This window comes from Chlorocebus sabaeus, chromosome 14, assembly GCF_047675955.1.
Source record: "Chlorocebus sabaeus isolate Y175 chromosome 14, mChlSab1.0.hap1, whole genome shotgun sequence".
NCBI lineage: Eukaryota > Metazoa > Chordata > Mammalia > Primates > Cercopithecidae > Chlorocebus > Chlorocebus sabaeus.
The window spans coordinates 57,989,387-58,008,746 of record NC_132917.1 but is presented as its reverse complement, the minus strand read 5'-3'; the positions used below and the strand labels follow the sequence as shown (position 1 = coordinate 58,008,746).

The following is a 19,360-nucleotide window of genomic DNA, read 5'->3' as shown; positions in this document are numbered from 1 at the left end:
TTTTGATTCCATGGCAACTGAGAAGTGATGTCTGCTGTATAGTGAGTAAAGGATGAGGCTGTACATAGCCAAAGAAAACTGCCTCGGGGTAGATATAGTGTTAAGTCTCTTGGAAAGCTATACAGACTAACCACTATAGACTGAATAGATAATAATATAAAACAAGTGATATTAATATAAAACAAATTAACTGGTTACTTATGCAAGTTTCGGGAGCTACTTCTATGTTTTCATCATTCCTGTTGGCCAAAGTCCCAGGAATCGGTTTCCTGATCACCACTTAACTGGCTGAAAGTCGGGTTTTTCTGCTTCCCTTTGGTGACCTCTGGCATGCCCTCTCAGCACCATTTATCAAGAGAAATTTATAAAATAAAGCAGAATACTTTAAGCTTGTTCACTGTCCATCATTCTAATAGCTACTACCTTCTCAACCTTTAAACTGCCACCCTTCAAACAGCCCTCTTTCTACATACAGGGTTTTCGAAGTATCAGAAAGGAGTCCTACATAAAACAAAGGATGTTTTAAAGATTAGCTTTCCTATGAAAAAGAAAGAAATTGAGAGTTAAATAACTCACTTTAAACTATTCTTTCTGAGCTAACAGTCACATTAATGCAGTTTTTCATAAGTTGGTCAGCTTTATTAACTAAAGCAAAAGAAGTGAATAATTACTCCAGTGGGCCTATTAAAGCATAATACAAATAAAAATAATTATGCTATCAAGTCATGTATTTCTAAAGGGTAAGGTAATAAGAGCAGCATTTACATATAGCTCGCATGTGGAAGGTTGGAAGATATCTCCACTTAGGTAAGGATAGAAGTCAAGCTACTGTAATTTCCAGAAGCATCTACTGTGTAACCTATACACTTAATCTCTCTTGAACATCAGCAAATGACATCATATGGGAAGGCACTCATCAAAGAATTTAACCACCTGTTGTCCTCAGTACACTGAGAGGTCTGACTGGGAGTCTATAACAGGAGTCGACAAAATTTGGCTTGGCTAGTTGCCTGTTTCTTGAATAAAGTTTTATTGGAACACAGGCACATCAATTTGTTTATGTACTGTCTATGTGGGCTTTTGCACTACAATGGCATTGTTGAATATTTCTGACAAAAACGGTATGGAAAGAAAACTGAAAATATTTTCTTTCTGGCCTTTTAAAGAAAAGGTTTGCTGACCCCTGGTCTATGACATTTTGAGTATTAGAAAGCAAACAGATCATCATAAACTTGTTAAAATGCAGATCTCATTCAAAAGGTCTAGGAGTATGACCTGAGATTCTGTATTTCTGAGAAGCTCCAGATGATGCCAATACAGCTGGTTTGCACACCCCACTGAGTAGGAAGGGCTCAAGGCAATGCAATATTCTCGATAGAGCATTGGTTCTCAGCCTGGGTTGATTATGCCCCACAGAGGAGACATTTTGGATTGTTACAACTAGGAGGAGGTACTAGTGACACCTAATAGATAAATACTAGGAATGATGCAAAACATCCTACATCAGAGGACAGCACCCCCACAACAAGTAACAGCCCAGCTCCCAAATGTCAATAGTGCTGCTGTCAAGAAACCCTGCATTAGAATAGTTATTAACTTTGAATGCACATCAGAATCAACTGGGAAGCTATGAAAAATACCAACACTACTTCCACTCTGGCCATGAAAAATTGATACCCGATTTCCCCTTCTGTTGTGACAACCCATAAATAAATACAAAACAAAATTAGTCAAAATATATGAAATAACTTAGGAATCTAAAACAAGGCCATGGTAGTGGAGGAAAGGAAAGTAACACAGACCTAAGAAAGGCCACAATTTAAGATTTACTGCAGACTAGAACAAAAAGCCATAACAGAAGTTATGAAATGATCAAGTTGAATCACCAGTAAGTTAACTGTCTGCCAGAACTAAACTCAAAACTCTTCAAAGGAATGCAATAAAATCTGGAGTCTAAAGACGACAGCATCCACAATTCTTCAGGATACAATAAAACTACTACACATGAGATGCAGAAAATATGACCCATAACCAGGAGAAAAAATTGAGATTCAGGGCTGATCCAGATGGTACAATTATCAAACAAGGACTATAAAACATCTACATAAATATGTTCAAGGAATTAAAGTTGAACATAATTAATGAACAGATGGGGGAGGGAGGTGGAATCTCAACATACAAAGAAATACACTTGTGGAACTGAAAAATACAAGGTATAACATGAAAAATTCATTGTCTAGGTTTAACAGCTGATGTGATAATCAACTAGAGGTCAGGCAAAAAACAAAACAAAACAAAACAAAAAACCAACCTGAGGTACAGCAACATAAACGACTGATTTTAAAAAACAGTTATTCAGCTGCCTATGAAAAAGGTAAAGTATTCTAACATGCATGTATTTGGAACTCACAGAAATAGGGATTAAGGCAAGAAACAAACTGATGAAATCATACAAAAGCTTTCCAGTTTTAAGACAAATATCAACCCATAGATAAAAGTAGCTCAACGAACCCAAAGCACAATAAACAAAGACAGCCATCCTTACAAAACCAAAGATAACAAGCAAATCTTGAAAGCCACATAAAGAAATACGTTATAAATGGGTCAATAAGAATAACTGCTAACTTCTTAGCAGAGAAAAAAAAAAAAACCAGACCTATGAAGATGGAAACATCCTTTTTAAAGTTCTGAAAGAAAAGAGTCCATATTCAATGAAGCTTTCAAAATCAAAGTGAGGGGCATCCAGTTCTAGACAAGAAAGAGTAAGCATCCTACCTTATTCTATTAATTAAAGAGTGGACAAAAAGCACCTATCAAAACACTGAAAGTTCTAAAAATGACCCTCCCTTGAGTCTCCACCCGCCATGTACTTTAGTACCTCCTATTACCCCAGCCTGGGCCATAAAAGAGCCTGCAGTGTGAAAACAGCAATATGCACAGACTGAAGAAAAAAAAAAGCCATGAAAAACATGCTCTAACCAGTAGCCCTGGGGGAGGACAGGTCTACAGGACAGAATCCTTTTATACCTGCTGTACCCTAGGTGAACACCATGAAAGAAGCTGCAGCTTCTCTCCAGGTGCTGTGGAAATGGGGCGGGGAGGGGGACGAGGGCAGAGGGGAAGAGGGAGGGTACAGTCCAGTTGAGTATCACCACTGTATACTGACCAGGGAGCACACCTACCCTTACCCTATCAAGCACTGTGGAGACGGGTAGAGCCCTCTTGACCGTCCCCACACTAACAAGGTGATACCCTATGCCATTGGGTGTTAGGGAAATTGTGAGATAGAGCTCTGACAACCTTTCCCAGCCTGTACCACTGAGATGGTCTCCCTTCCTTCCCACCAGAGACTACCAAAACTGTAAGGCAGAGCCATATAGCCTGTTCCTCCCCACCAGACATAGTATATACCGTAGTAGAGTCCTACCAACCTTCTCCACCTTGCATTGAGCAAGCATCAGAGCAACAGCAACCCTCCACACTGGCCTCAGAAACGAGAGGTGCTTGCCCTTTTGACCATGCCTGCTGTGCATTAAACAAACAGCAAAGAGTTGGCACTGCACATCTCCCTAACTAGAATGCTCTGTTCTCAGTAATTGATATAACTACTAGACTGAAAATCAGCAGGAATATAAAATAAATTAGTAACATCACAAGATAATGGGATCTAGCTGATATTTATAGAGTACTTCATCCCAAAACAGGAAAATACTTGTTCTTTTCAACTGCATCTGGAACAAACAGGCAGACTGTCATATCCTATCCATAAAACCCTAACAGATTTACATTGTCAGACCACAATATAATTAAACTAGAAATCAATAACTGAAAAAAAAAAACAAACTTGATACTTGAAAATTAACACATTTCTAAATAATTAAGGTATTAAAAGTCTCAAGGGGAAATATAAAACATTTTGAACTGAACAAAATTAAAATGTATAAATATTTACAGGATGCAGTACAAACAGGATTTAGCAGGACATTTATAGCATGAAATACGTACATTATAAAAAATAGTGGGTTCACATCAGTAGTCTAAGCTTCTACCTAAACTGGAAAAAAGGGAAGAAAATAGACCAAGATCAAGCTAAAGGAAAGAAATAATAGGAAAATCTCCAAATGCTTTAAAAGTTAAAGAATGCTTTAAATGAGTCAGAGACACCAGGAAAATTAAAAAATACATTGAACTGAATGGAAATGAAAATACAACATATCAAAATGTGGGACATAGCTAATGTCATGCTAGAAGGGAAATTTATAATACTAAATACTTATATTAGAAAAGACAAAAAGTCCCAATTTAATAATGTTTCCACCCCAAGAAATTATAAAAAGAAATGACAAGTATGTGACATGATGGATTTGTTAATTAGTGTGAGTTAAACATTCCACAATGTAGACATATATCAAAGCATCACATTGTACCCCATAGATATGATATATACAATTATATTTGTCAAAAAAGAATCTAAAACAATTTAAAAGAAATCCAAAGCAAGCAGAAAGAAATAGAAATTAGAGCAGAAATCAATAACATTGGCAATTAAAAAATACAGAAGAATCAATCAAAAGCTGGTTCTGTGACATGACCAATAAGAATGATAAATTAGCAAGACTGACAGAGAAAGAAAACACAAACTACCAGTATCTGGGAAGAAACAAGTATCACTACAGACCCCACAGGCATTTAAGGGATTTAAAGAAAGGAATACTATGAATAATTATACCAACAAAAATTTGATAGCTCAGATGAAATGGACCAATTCCTGGAAAAATCACAAATTACCAAAACTAACTCAAGATGAAATAATAAAAATGCAAGAGATAAATAGTTGTGACAAGAGTCCATATGACCTGCAAAACCTAAATTTTTACCATCTGGCTCTTTACAGAAAAGTTTGCCTACTCTTGAAATAAATATCTGAATAGTCTTACTAAAGAAATTGAATTCATAGCTAAAAAGGAAATCTCCAGACCCAGATGGTTTCACTAGAGAATTCTGCAAAACATGTGAAAAAGAAACAAGTTCAATTCTATACATTTTCTTCCAGAAGTTAAGAGGAGGAGGAAGGCTTCCCAATTCATAAGGTCACCATTACCCTGACACCAAAACCAACAAAAACAGTAGAATAAAAAGAAAACAACAGACATCAGCTCTCACGAACACAGATGTAAACTTCCTCATTAAAATACTAGCAAATTAAATCCAGCAACATATAAAAAGAATAATATACAATGACAAAGTGAGGCTGATTCAAGGAATGGAAGACTAGTTCAATATTCAGCCACAAACCAGTGCCATCCACCATGATAACAGCCTAAAGAAGAAAAATCATATGATCATATTGATACAGAAAGCGCATCTGACAATATTCAGCACCTATTCATGATGAAAACTCTCAGTACATTAGAAATGGAGGGGAGCTTCCTCAACTTTATAGAGAAAACATCTATAAAAATGTCTACAGCTAACCTACTAAACAGTGAATGGCCAAAAACTGGAAAGAAACCAAGTGTTCTTCAATGGTATATCCATACTTCAGATTACTACTGAGCAATAAAGGAATGAACTGCTGATCTACACAGAACTTGGATAGATCTCAAGGGCATGATGAATGAAACAAAGTCAGTCTGAACAAGTTACATATCATAAGATTTGAGTTATATGATATAATCAAAATGATAAAATTATAGTGATGCAGAATAAACCCACTGCTTTTTGAGGATTAGGATTGGGAAGAGGGTGTCACTATAGCATGAGCAATTCCTACGTGGTCATGGAACAGGTCTGTAGGATAATTGTGGTTACTCCATACATGTAATAAAATCTCTAAGGAACACAGACATGCATGAGTATGTGTCAAAATTGGTGATATCCTAATAAAATCTGTATTTTATGGTAGTATATAAATATCAATTTCCTGTTTTGTAAAATTATGGTTATGTAAAATGTTTTCATTTGCAGGAGTTGGGTGAAAGGGTAGGTAAGGGTATATGTAGGCTGTATGTATTTTTGCAATTTTAGAGTCTACAATTACTTCAAAATAAACTTAAAAAAAGAAATGCGGGAATAAAATGTAAATCCACTACTACTACAAAAAAAGTGAAGGTGAAATATAAATATTTTCAGACAGACAAGAGGTGACAGAATTAGATTCCAGGAAATATATACTACAATAAATGTTAAAGGAATTTGTTCAGGCTGAAGAGGAATGATACCAAACTAAGATCTATTGAAGGAATAAAGAATTTCAATAACTATAAATATTGGGGTATGTTAAGACTTTTTTTCTTTTTCCTTTCTTAATTTTTTTAAAATGAAAAATAACTCCTTAAAGCAACAATAACAATGCATTCTGAAATATACTACACATGTAAAAGCAAAATGTATAACAACAATAGCACAATGAGGGATAAAGGGAAGTATATATTGTAAGGTTCTTACACATTAAGTCAAGATAGAATGTAATATGATCAGTTAAATGTGCACATGGTAATTTCTAGAGCCATGCTGTCTAATAAGACTTGAGCCCTTGAAATATGGCTAGTTGTAACTGAGATGTGCTATTACTATAAAAGATGTAAAATATCTCAGTAATATTATTCTGATTATACCATTGTGGATATTAGTTTAATCAGAGGATGTTGTTAAAATAGATTCTACCTGTTTCTTTTTACTTTTTGAAATGTGGCTAGTATAATTTTTAAAATTGCATATGTGGCTTGTATTATATTTCTATTAGGCAGGATTGTTCTGAGCAGGGATTTGTAAACTTTTGTAAAATGCCTGAGAGTAAATATTTTAGGCTTTTTGAACCATGCAGTTCTGTTGCAGTTACTCAGCTCTGCCACTATGGAACAAAAGCAATCAAATACAATATGTAAGTGAATGAGTATGGCTATGTTCCAATAAAACTATTTACAAAAATAGGTGGTTGGCTGAATTTGGCCCATAGGCTATGGAGTTGACTGACCCCTTGACCCCTTGTTCTAGAGTGATCATCAAAAAAAAAAAAAAAAAAAAAAAAGAACAAGCACAGTCACAGTTAAAAAAAAAATTCTCAATTAGTCTAAAATAAAGCAAGAGGGAGGTAAAAAGGGACAAAGAACAAATGGGGCAAAAAGAAAGCAAATTGCATAATGGTAGATTAAACCCAGCTATATCAATAGTTACCTCAAATAGAAATGGAGCAAATATAGCTACATGAAATAGAAATGGAGCAAATAAAATATAGTGTTTGCCAGATTTAAAAAATAGCAAGACTCAACTATATGGTAGTTACAAAAGCCATAGATAAAAAGACACAGGTGGATTAAACAAAGGATGGAAATGGATACAATGTATAAATATTAATCATAGGAAGGCTGGAACTGTTAAAAGTCAGATGAAGTAGAATTCAAGATAGAGTATTTAACAGATATAAAGAAAGATATTTCAGAATGATGAACAGGACAGTTAACCAAGAACATATAACTACTAAATCTCCATATACCTAATAACAGCATTGAAATCTATGAAGCAAAAATGTATAGAAGAGACAAATGGATAAATTCACAATTACAGTTGGAGATTGTAACATTCCTTTGTCATTAAAAGGACAAAATAAAACAATAAATATATAAGATTTGAACACTATTAAACAACTTGTATACCCAAACTTCGTAAGTATACAAGGAACATTCACTAAACGAGGCCTTTTCCTGGGTGACAAAATAAGTTTCAATGAATTTTAAAAGATTGCAATAATACAGGATGTGTTCTGATGACAACAAAATTAAATTAGAAATCAGTGACAAGAAAGATACCCAGTAAACCTTAAAAATACTTAGGAATTAAATAACATACTAATAAATAACCCATGGATCAAATGTATCAAGGGATATTAGAATATATATTGAACTGAATAATAATGAAAACACAACATATCAAAATTTGTGAAACACAGACAGCCAAAGCACAGCTTACATATTTATAGGTTTAACTATATACATTAGAAAAAAAATGAAGGAAGAAATTATTGATTTAAACTTTCACCTTATGAAGCTTGAAAGAATAAATTAAAACCAAAATAAGTAGAATAAAGGAAATGATAAAGAATTAGTGAAATAGAAAACATATCAATGGTAGGATTTAAAAAAAAAAAAAATTAACCAAAGTTGATCTTTGGGAAAAAAAAAAAAAAAAAACACCAAAGCTGGTCTTTGAGAAGATTCAATGAAAATGATAAGCCCTTAGCTAGACTATTAGGAAAAAAAGAAATAAACCAAAAGTTACCATTATCAGGACTGAAAGAGGGAACATCAATGTAGATACTGGTGATGGTAAAGGGATAATAAAGAATATTCTAACTTAGTAGTGATAAATTTGAAAACTTAGATGAGATGGACAAATTCCTTGAAAAACACAAATATAAAACTGACACAAGAAGAAAAAATATCTAATGATCACTCTATATATTGTAGAAAGTAAATATGCAGTTAAAAAATTTCCTACAACAAATTATCGGCCCCGATGGTTTTCTTGCTAAATTCTATCCAACATTTAAGAAGGGCAAGTCTTACAAAAACGTTTTCTGAAAACAGAGGGGAACACTTCCAACTTGTGTAATTCATAATGACCCTGAAAACAAAACCATACACGGATATTATGAGAAAAGAAATTACAGCTGCTCTGTCTATGAAGTAGCCATCCTTTTATTCCTTTACTTTCTTAATAAACTTGCTTTCACTTTGCAAAAGAAAAAAAAGAAAATTACAGACCAGTATCTCTCATCAGTCTAGGCATAAAAACCTTCCATGGAACTGAAATTCAGCAGGAACTGAGTTGGAATTCAGCAAACAGAATTCAGCAGGAAAACACATCATGCCTAAGTGGGGGTTTATCCCAGAAATAAAAGGTTGATTTAACATTCAAAAGTCAATGTAATTCATCGTACTAGTAAAGGGAAAAAATCATATGATCATCTCAAGAGATCTCAAAACAGTATTTAATACTCATTCATTATTTACATTTATTTTTCAACAAATACGGTGAAATTTCCTCAGCCTGATAAAGGGCATTTAGAAAAAAACCAACAGCTAACTTAATGGTGAAAGAATGAATGCATTCCCTCTAATATCAGGAACAAAGCAAGGATGGCCACAACTTCTATTCAGTGTAATACTAGAGCTGCTAGCAGGTGTAATAAGACAGCAACAAAAAATAAATAAAAGACATACTGGAAAGGAAAAGGTAAAAACTGTCTCTATTCATAGACATCATTAACTATGTAGAAAGTCCTAAGAATCTATTTAAAAAATAATGAAACCTACTGGAACGAATAAGTAAATTTAGAAAGATCCCAAGATACATGATTATATTGTATATCAAATATTGATAGAGAAAATAAATTATATTTCTATATACCAGCAACAAATAACTGGAATATGAAATTTTGAAAATTAGTACTTAAAATGGGATCAAAATATTTAGAGATAATTGGAAGATGAATAAGACATCTACACTAAAAAATACAAAACATTGTTGAGAGAAGTTAAAGAAAATCCACATAAATGCAGGGAAGTTCCACATAAATGCAGAGAAGTGCCAGGTTTATGCACTGGAGTTTTCGACACTTGGGATGCCAGTTCTCCATAAACTGATCTTTAGACTTAATGTACTCCCAGTCAAAATCCCACTGTGCATTTTTTTTGGTGGAAACTAACAAGCTGCTTCTTAAATTTTATGGAAGACCAGGACCTAAAATGGCCAATACATTTTTGAAAGAAAATAAAAGGATTAAATTAGGAACTATTCTAATTTCAGAACTTGCTGTAAAGCGACAGTAATTGATGCAGTGTGGTGTTGGTGTAAGGAGAGACAAGTAGAAGAAAATAGAACCCAGAAATAGGCCCACACTTACACTGTTAGCTCACTTTTGAAAAGGGCTCCAAAGAAACTCATTAGGAAAATCTTTTCAATAAATGATGGTGCAAGCTACATGAAAAAGAGAATCTCAACCCCCACCTCACAGAATACACATGAATTGATTTGAGATGGCTTGTAGAACCAACAATGAAAACCATGAGCCTTCTATAAAAATATATAGCAAAATAGCTTTGTGACCTTGAGGTAGGAAAGGTTTCTTAGGTATCTTTACAGAAAAAAAAAAACACAAACTATTAAAGAAAAGATTGATAAATTGAACTTCAAATAAAAATAACAAATAATATAAAAAGCTTCTGCTCATCCTAAGACACTATGAATTAAATGATTAGGCAGGCCACATGCTAGGAAAGGATGTCCATAATACAGATATCTGATAAGGACTCCTATGGCTTAACAATAAAAAGACAAATATCCAAGTAAAAATTAGAACACTCAAAAAAGAAACTTTATAAGAACAGATATATGAATGGTCAGTAAAAACATGTGAAAGTGCTCAAACTTAAGTAGACATTAGGTGAATAATTGGAACCACAATAATACACTAATACACGTTAGAATGGCTAACATTAAAAAGAGTGACAATACCAAATATTGGGGAGGGTGCAGAGTGGCCAGAACTCTTGTACATTACTGGTGGGAGTACAGAATGGTACTTTCAAGAACTATCTGTCAGCTCTTTGTAAAACTGAACATACACCTGCCCTACGACCCAACAATTCTACATCTCAGGAGAAATGAAACATATTCATAGAAGGATTTGTGCCAGAATGTTCGCAGCAACTATATTTGTGGTGGCCAGAAATGAGTAGTAGCCCAAATGTCCCTAATAGAAGAATGAACTTGTGAATTATGATGTCGTTATGCAATGGACATGTGAACTATGATATAGTTATATGATGGAGTACTAATCAGCAATGGAAAACACAGATTACTAATACATGCATGAACACGGATAAATCTCAAAAAACACACTGAGTGAAAGAAGCCAGGCCCAAATGAATGCATACTATATGACTGCATGTTTATGAAATTCTAGAAGAGGCAAATCTAATCTAGTGATGAGAATCAAAATGGCAGAACATTACCTGGGGGAAGAGGACTGACTGGGGAAAAGAACCAAGAGTTTCCGAAGTTATAAAATCTATATATACATATCTCATTGCCACCACAGCCAAAAATGAATCAATTTCTTTGCATCAGTATTTTAATAGTGCCTCCCTATCCCTGTACACCAGGTGATTTTGGTGGACTTAAGTAAGGGATGAAAAAAAATTTCTCAACCAGAGATTTTTAGAATCTCTAAGTTTTGTTACCAAGCACGATTTGCCTTTAATTTTACAAATAGGAACTAAAATATGTCTAAGTGAAGTAGTTCTTTACATAAATTTAAAATGAAACAACAAATAATGCCACTATTTTATACTAGAATAAATGTAAAAGACTGCTATTAGTACTAAAAAAAGCACTTGTCTCTGGATAAACTTGTAGGCTTGCTGGCTGGCTGAAGAATGCATAAATACTATGCTTCTAATTTTTGCCTTGGCTGTCAAGAAGTTCAGAGCCAAATTCAGTGCTCAGTTTAGTGATTAACATCCCAGCTGCCTGATATATCAATTTTTCTTGTGGTAGGGTATACAAGGTGGGGTATTAAATTATCCTGTTTCATACTATAAACTACCTCAAATCATTTGAGGGAAATGATGGTATATAAATCATAAAATGTTGGTCATTTCGACAAAATTAAATATTTTTTCACTGCAGATATAAATGCATTGTATGCTTCTCCTTGTTGTCAAAAACGGTTAGATTAGGGAGGATTTTTGCTGTTACTTGAATGAGTCATCTGCTAAAGGTGAGTCACTATCCGCCCAAATGATTGAGTGATGTAAAAAATACATCATTTTAAAATACAACCACATTGACAGGGAAACACTTCACTTATATTTGATTATAAGGGTGAGACTTGAGGAACCAATGTAAAAGTATAGAATACATTGAGTCCCTAATGGATCATAGATGGCAAAATAAATTTAAGTGCACTTCATTACATTCTTAGGATAAAGAAATCAGATCTGTACGCAAATGTGCTTACTGCTATTCTGTTTCTATGATAACTGGTGTTGGCCGCTTTAATTTTATCAGCTGGCTAGGATATTTTCTGTCCCTTCTCATTTAACAAAACCATACAAACTTGGCCCTCAGCAGAAAATAAGATGTTTTTATTACCAAAGGGTATATTCTAATGTAACATTAAGTTAAAAAAAAACAACAACTACACACACACACACACCCTCTCACCTGAGCTGCTTCATTGTTCATCAATCCAATCAGCTTCTCCTCTTTCTGCACTTTTTTCCACGTTGTACAGGGCTCAGTGCTTCTCTCACTGTGGAGTTTTTTTTTGATTAACCTATTGTGTGCCTTGTTGACTTGCCTTGTTGCAGCCTTTTGTGAATCAACCTGTTGGTGTAGAGTAAGTAATACTATATATAAAGAAAACTTTCGGTATTTCTTTTAAAAATGCATATATATCCAGATTCTTAAAAATTCTAAACTTGCCAAGCTTTAAAAAAGGAAATAAAGAAGAAAGCAGCAAATGGACATTACAGAAAAACTATAGTCGTTGGCAAGATCCAGACCCTTTCTCATCAGTGGGACAAAACCAATTAAAATTAGTGTCACTGCATGCACACATATGTTTATTGCGGTCCTATTCACAATAGCAAAGACTTGGAACCAATCTGAATGTCCATCAATGATAGACTGGATTAAGAAAATGTGGCACATATACACCATGGAATACTATGCAGCCATAAAGGATCAGTTCATGTCCTTTGTAGGAACATGGATGAATCTGGAAACCATCATTCTGAGCAAACTATCGCAAGGACAGAAAACCAAACACCACATGTTCTCACTCATAGGTGGGAATTGAACAATGAGGTTACTTGGACACAGGGTGGGGAACATCACACACCAGGGCCTGTCATGGAGTGGGGAGAGGGAGGAGGGAGAGCATTAGGAGATATACCTAATGTAAATGATGAGTTAATGGGTACAGCACACCAACATGGCACATGTATACATATGTAACAAATCTGCACGTTGTGCACATGTACCCTAGAACTTAAAGTGTAATAAAAATAAAATAAAATAAAATTAGTGTCACTGTTATATACTCTTTAGAAATTATCTCTACAGATAACTTGCTTACTGAAAACAACATTTTTAGAGAAAATTGTCACATTTTAAAATTGCACATGAATTCATTATTAACCTTTGCTGGGAGTGTATCCAGTATATCTTTGTAGTTTAAATTCTTATTAATTAAAATCTTAGTTTTCTATCATTGAAGTGAGCCTAATTAATGTGAATATATAAAAGGAGCTTGTGATGTTGCTTATATTTTTGTGCAGGTAGTTTAACCTTTGAGCAAGGTGAATAACAGTTCATGTCATCGAATACTGTGTACCAGTATCAGAGGTTAAGTTCTACAACAAGCTTGCTGTCTCTAAGGTTTCTTTTTCACACCATGGTGATATCTGGGAGATGCCTGACTGTCAATAACCTTGAAGTAGACTCAGAAATAGAAGGGCAGAACCCACAACACTGTTGGAAGATTGAAAGCTACAGTGAAGGTCCTTACATGAAGTATTTGTTCAGCAGCTTCATGTTTATAGCAGCAGAAAGTGCCATCACCTTTTTTTCATGAGTTAAATAGGGGGCAGAAGATAGGAACAGCACAAAGGGGAAATAATGGAGGAGTCAGTGCCAAAATAGAGAATGAATTACATTGGCTGGGCAAGCAGAGCCTTAATTTGTAGTCTCTCAATTTTTAGCTTTTATCGCCAAGTGTGTTCACTCCTTCCCTTTAAAGAATGCCGGTGTTTTGTGGCTAAACCTAAATTGTCACAACACTACTCTATTCTACCCTCCTCCAGGATCCCAGCTTATAAAAGGATGGCAAAACCACTGCCTTTCAGTAACCTGAAAGTTGGAAATGTTTCTTAATCATGCAGGGATTCTTTATTTTCACCACTCAACCCTCTCAAACTATTGGGAAAATTTATGTCACCATCTTCTGAGCCACTTTCTGCTGAAGTCATCTTGGTAATAAATGTACCTGATACCATTAGTGTGAAACGAAGGGTCTCCCATGGTTCTTGCACACAGTTTTATCCTATTAAAACATTGACTTACCAATTATTGTGAAAATGTGTTCCATGTTATAAAGGGTTAAATGAGATTTGCCCTCCCAGCTTTATTGAGATATAACTGACATTAAAAATTATATATATTTAAGGTATACAATGTGATGTTTTGATACATGTATACATTGTGAAATGAATACCACAATCAAGTTATTAACACATCATCTCACATAGTCACCATTTTTTTGTGTGTGGTGAGAATACTTAAGATCTACTCTCTTAGCAGATTTCAAGAATACAATACAGTATTACTAACTACAGTCACCGTGCTGTATATCAGATCCCCAGAACTCATTCATCTTATAACTGAAAGTCTGTACCCTTTGACTACCATCTCCCCATTTTCCCCAACTCTCATCCCGACAAATACTGTTCTACGCTCTGCTTTCATAAGTTATTTTTTTTTTTTTTTAAGATTCCACATATAAATGAGATCATACGGTATTTGTCCTGTGTCTGGCTTATTTCACTTAGTATAATGTCCTCCAGATTCATCCATGATGTTGCAAATGTCAGGATTTCCTTTTTATGGCTGAATAATATTCCATTGTGTGTGTGCGTGTATATATATATGTATATGTATGTATATGTGTATCGTATATGTGTAGATATGTATATATGTGTGTATATGTGTGCATATATACATATATATGTATATAAATATACATACACACAGACACTATATAAATAAAATACACTTTGTGGATAAAGAAAATGCATTCTATAACCACAAATAATATTGTGGTTATGGATCACACTTTATCCATTCACCCACTGACATACACTTAGGTTGTGCTGTATTTTGATTATTGTGAATAGTGTTGTGATGAACATGGGAGTGCAGATACCTCTTTGACATATGGTTTTATTTCCCTTGGATACATACCCAGAAGCAAGGTTGCTGGTAGTTTTATTTTTAGCTAAGATATTATTGAAGTTTTTAGTGCCTCCTATATGCTAGGCATTTTAGGTATAAGAGTTTTTGCCCTGGAAGCCTCTGACGTATAAGCAAAATTTGGTATAATATATTCACTCCTCTGTGAAGGTTCCTGGAAGAGATGATGCCTCCTGGATCTGCTGTTAGTTGGCTGAATGGTTAGGTTGCACTGCCGTGGGCACTTCTAGCTACTAAACGAAATGATAGCCAATTTATGGAAAATTCTATTTCTAAGGAAACTTTTAAAATTGTAAGAGTGAAGTGGATGACAGTGAACACAGTGAAACTTTTTCTCAAAGACAGAAAAGTAAATATAGAAAACACCCTGGGCATCCCTTATAATAGAAGGATACTATACAAATGTATGACATTTTCAAGAAAGTAGCTATGAAAATGAGGTAGTTTTTATTTAATTTTCTATTGGAACTTCACACTGTTCTATAAAATGAAGAACACCTTTGGACTCCTAAAAATTAATAAATCAAAAATGTGCTTCTAATTAAGAATCTGTATTTCACTATCCTCATATACAGAAAATAAGGAGAAGTTCATAGAATTATTTTGAGACTTAAAGCTTAGGAAAAAATTTTGCAAACTGTTAAATTCTATACAAATAATATTACTACCAATAATAACATACTCAACTCTGGATATGCTATGGGAGCCTCAGATGTAAGGTAAATGAAGGGACAAACTTTTATTGTCTGCCACGCAGTATAGCTTGAACATTTTAGCTCTGACCTGCAGCTACTTCTCTGCCTAGGTAAAGCATTTAGGAAGGATGGGAGGGCTCATTATGCCCAAGTGTCTGCACTATTACAACATATTATAGTATATGACTGTATATTGTATATATGACTCAAGCACCATAATAAGGTGGGAATCATTGATAAATGGATAAAAGGACCCTCTGGCTCTTGAAAAGTAGCTTTCTCAAGGGTTGTAATGGGGCCTTTAGTAATGCTCTTTTCCAACTTGGCTTTAACATTCCCATCTGGGAATTCTAGAGCTTTAGCTCAGCTCAATAAGCATTCTTACTGAAATATTGTTTCTTTCAGTGAATTTTAGAAATTAAATCCTAGTGGGTGGCATAAAGAGACTGTGATGAGACAGTCTTCTAATTTGATTGGCGGTGCTAACTCAGGAGCCCCCAGAACTACCACCAAGTGACTTCAGTTTTACATCCCTCATTTTGATTCAGGCAAATGCCCCCAAAGATTTGTTTTTCATGAAGAAATATCAATATCACTACTCTCTTGACAAAAATTCATTTCCAATTTAACTCCAATAACAGTATTTGAGGACTTCCCTGTTCAGGTTTACAGAGAACAGTTTATAATGTCTAGTAAAATCTAGTATTGGAAACAAAGAAAAAACTTTTTCTTTTGCAAAAAGGTGATGTAAGTTTGGTGAGATTCTTATGGTAATGTGCTACCTTTTAATACCTAATTAAAATACGTTTTTCTTAAAAATGCTATATTTCCCTCTGTATAAGTTTCACTTGTTATTAGCAAAATAACATTTAAAAATGTAAACAGTTATAACTTTTTTCCCTTGAATACTGAATGATGGTAACATTTTACTTACTTATAATATACCTTTTCTGGTCCAATGTCTTCTTTTTAAATATCTTTGTCCAAAAAATATATTAGTCCAGAGTTCATTCACTAGTCTGTTAAATATCTCTATAAACCAAATACTTAACTCCATGTAACTATAAACCCATTTATAAAGTAACAAGAAATGATTCTAGTTACTAATAAGGGGATTCTGTCTGTGAATAAAAAGAAATTTGGAGCCATGTGATTGATATGCATTTTGGAATGATTTTTGTTATGGAAGCAATCTATTGTGGAAATCATCCTATACGTGCATCATTCAGGGGAACTGGGAACAGGACAGTTTATACTGTCATACCTTGCATTTGAACATTTTCGGGTTTGGTTTTTGTAGCATTGAAAAATCTGTAAACTTTGAAAATTAAGATACTTAAAGTTTAGCCACATATGGTGAGCCCATATCTTATGCTATCATTATTAAATAAATGTATGCACTCAAAATACTAGAGAAATAAGTAATAAATAAATAAATATTGATCTGCTGCAAAATATATCCCGAAATCATCTTCCTGTCTACACATCCGGGCTGATCACATTTCTTACCAGAAATTAGCGTAGGTCTTAAAAGCGTATATTATTTTTAAGTGCTTTTTTTACTCATAAGCAAAATTCTCTAATCAAAAGGAGTAAAATATTCTTGATGGAGGCTCGTTGGAAAAAGTGTTTTATGTTCTATTCTCTACATATAAAAATGGTTTCACAACAAACACCCTTTGAATTTGATGAAACTGAAAATTCTGGTGGATAATAATTAGAATTTTATATCAGAGGATATAGCTATCGGTTTTTAAAATGGCTTTTATATTTCAATTAAGTTTATGAAACTGAAAAACTACAAAAAGGGAAAATCTACTTAAATTAGCGTAGATTAAGTGGTGACCATTATTGCAAAGAAAATACTATGTCAAGGAAATGGCTCTTTGTTTTGTTGCAAAAGTGATAAAAACACAAAAGTCAATAAAACTGTTAAAGTAAGTCTCAGTAATTACCAAGATCAAAATCCAGTGGCTTTTTATTAAACATGAACTTTTGTTCTGCCTTCTGCAATACGTAAATAGTGCTGACAATTGGTTTGTGAGGCACTTGCTACAATAAAATCTAATTGTATCATGAGAGAAAGGTGACAATCAGGAGATCATGAAAAAATTACATATTCTCACTGGTAGTTAATTAGCCATGCAAAACCTCCTCAAACAGATATTCTCTTCTATTAGGAATGATTACTATGCAGGCCTACAGATGTCAATACCACAGTCATTCAAATACTTCTTTTCCTACTAATTGAAGGTTGTAAAGCTCTGGTGCCAAGGTTTTGCTTCCAAAGAGCTAATTTATGACTAGAAGGATATTTTATGTCTTCAGTTGCAGCAACTACAAAATTCAGCAAATCAGAACCATCTGTGCACTGATACTTGACTCACCATTCATCTAGCAGCCTATCAGTCACATTAGTTTGCATCCCGCATTCTTGGCTCATGAACACATGTGATGATCCAAAGTTCATAAGAAATATTAAAAATGAATGGCATCCTGACCCTATCTTATTGTACAAGCATCAGGAAAAAAATGCCGTCCACACTTTATTTTTGCATACGGATAGTGGTCAAGGAAGACATGGATGCTGCATTGCCTGTTCACTAATCTTGCTAATAATGGCAGTCTAAGATTTCCACTACCTGCTTAAAAATGCTCAAAATCTTAATTCTTTTTTTTTTTTTTTTTTAAGTTGGTGTTGGTCTTTTGGAAGATGGCAGACTAAAAGAAGAGGTGTAACTTTTAAAAAATAGTTTTTTTCTTAACGTGGATCTCTGGCATAAACTCTTTTATTTTCTGTAAAGAATTGTTTCCATGGATTGAAATATCAGCATATACAAATAATCTGGTTAAATCTAAGACTATTATCACCACCAAATTATGGCCAAATTGGCAGGCAAAAACAGACGGCAATATCTATTGAAAACCTGGAGAAAAAATACAAATCATGGCTTTCTCATGAGTAACATCAGATTAGCCTTTACGCTAGTCACATCTCTATGACAGTAGTGACTGCTTGCTTTCTTTCATAGTACATAGTAGGCCACAGATCCTATTTTTCTCTGTGAGACAACAGGTCAAAATAACTTGGATCAAACTTTCTTGGTGCTGAGTTAGGGGAAATGGGAGTTAAATATAAGGAAGAAGAAAGCTGTCAGACTCATTTTGAGACCTAAAACAACTTCATTCGATAGAAAAGTATCATAGAAGGTAATCATAGGATAGCAGGGATTATGTTACTTACTTTTTGACTGTTTGGAGTATGGACATTTATACTCTGTCCTTTTGTGGAAAAGTCCAGTGGTCCCAAAGGTATTCCATCAGGGTTCAAAATTTTCTTGAGCACTTGATAGTTTGGCTTTTCATCATAGGCTAAACTATGAGCACACACCAAAAATTGGGCAATTTCACCTGTGAATTAGTAAATTTTTTACATGTTATTCACAATTGGCAAGAATTGTCAAGACTCCAATAATCTCAAAATCTTTCTGTTATTTCTTTGTCTTTTACACATTTACATCTCCTGAGGAAACCAAAAATGAACAATTCAATGAAAATAACTTTTTAAATGATATTCAAAAATGACTGAAATATAGCGACCTACAGAATTGATGAAACTAGTAATGTTT

The 19,360-nt window shown here is 34.1% G+C and overlaps 1 protein-coding gene across 4 annotated transcripts in view; it reads right to left on the bottom strand.

The window, feature by feature from the left end:
- Positions 1-19,360, bottom strand: part of VRK2 (VRK serine/threonine kinase 2) — a 104,583-nt gene that overhangs the window by 1,012 nt on the left and 84,211 nt on the right. For 3 of the 4 annotated variants that reach the window (XM_007970544.3, XM_007970545.3, XM_073023014.1), the window contains exons 11-12: positions 18,976-19,142; positions 12,229-12,390 (exon numbers count right to left, since the gene is read on the bottom strand). In XM_007970544.3, coding sequence (XP_007968735.3) covers positions 12,229-12,390; positions 18,976-19,142 — 329 coding nt within the window. Of the gene's footprint in view, positions 1-4,005; positions 4,055-12,228; positions 12,391-18,975; positions 19,143-19,360 lie in introns of all 4 variants that reach the window. The other variant, XM_073023013.1, reaches the window with a different exon arrangement.